An 810-nucleotide genomic window follows, 5' to 3' on the forward strand; every position below is an offset into this window, starting at 1 on the left:
ACAGCACAGTGACACAGGATGTTTCTGCCCTTGCCTTGAAACACCCAGCCAGGGTTTAGGGTGCAGATTTCCTTAGCACGGGTCGACTCCAGACACGGGAGTGTCCCTGTCTGGCCCCTCCACCCCCCTTTCTCTTTAAAGCTGTGTCACATCCCTCACTCACATGGATGTAAACCCCTCCATCCTGCCTCAGACTCGGTAATCACCCTTCTTTAACTGACATGTCTCACACTTCCCCTTACCAGTGTTCAAAACACTCGTTACTTTGTGGTTTTGCAAAGTATCCCAGGTGAATTTCAAGGGAAATCTTAAGCAGTGCTACAGCTCTTTTAATTGTGCAATGTAGTGGCTCTTAAAAGAGCCTTTGGGTCTGCGTGGGTTACGGCAGGGAGCTCAGGCGCGCTCTCCGCGGATGCGGCGGGCCAGCTGGATGTCCTTGGGCATGATGGTGACGCGCTTGGCGTGGATGGCGCACAGGTTGGTGTCCTCGAAGAGCCCCACCAGGTAGGCCTCGCTGGCCTCCTGCAGCGCCATGACGGCCGAGCTCTGGAAGCGCAGGTCGGTCTTGAAGTCCTGCGCGATCTCGCGCACCAGGCGCTGGAAGGGCAGCTTGCGGATCAGCAGCTCCGTGGACTTCTGGTAGCGCCGGATCTCGCGCAGCGCCACCGTGCCGGGCCGGTAGCGGTGCGGCTTCTTGACGCCGCCCGTGGCCGGCGCGCTCTTGCGGGCAGCCTTGGTGGCCAGCTGCTTGCGGGGCGCCTTGCCGCCCGTCGACTTCCGCGCCGTCTGCTTCGTGCGCGCCATCGCTGC

The 810-nt window shown here is 60.5% G+C and overlaps 1 protein-coding gene across 1 annotated transcript; it reads right to left on the reverse strand.

The window, feature by feature from the left end:
* Nucleotides 1–393: 393 nt before the first annotated feature.
* LOC131558120 (histone H3) lies at nucleotides 394–810 on the reverse strand. Its single transcript, XM_058805730.1, has one exon. It carries the CDS (start codon nucleotides 802–804, stop codon nucleotides 394–396), a length of 411 nt encoding a protein of 136 aa, XP_058661713.1. The 5' UTR covers nucleotides 805–810.

This window comes from Ammospiza caudacuta, chromosome 5 (assembly GCF_027887145.1).
Source record: "Ammospiza caudacuta isolate bAmmCau1 chromosome 5, bAmmCau1.pri, whole genome shotgun sequence".
Taxonomy (NCBI): Eukaryota; Metazoa; Chordata; class Aves; order Passeriformes; family Passerellidae; genus Ammospiza; species Ammospiza caudacuta.

Bases quoted from the DNA above. Each gene is read 5' to 3' on its own strand.
- LOC131558120 (XM_058805730.1), bottom strand. From the start codon at position 804: ATGGCGCGCACGAAGCAGACGGCGCGGAAGTCGACGGGCGGCAAGGCG.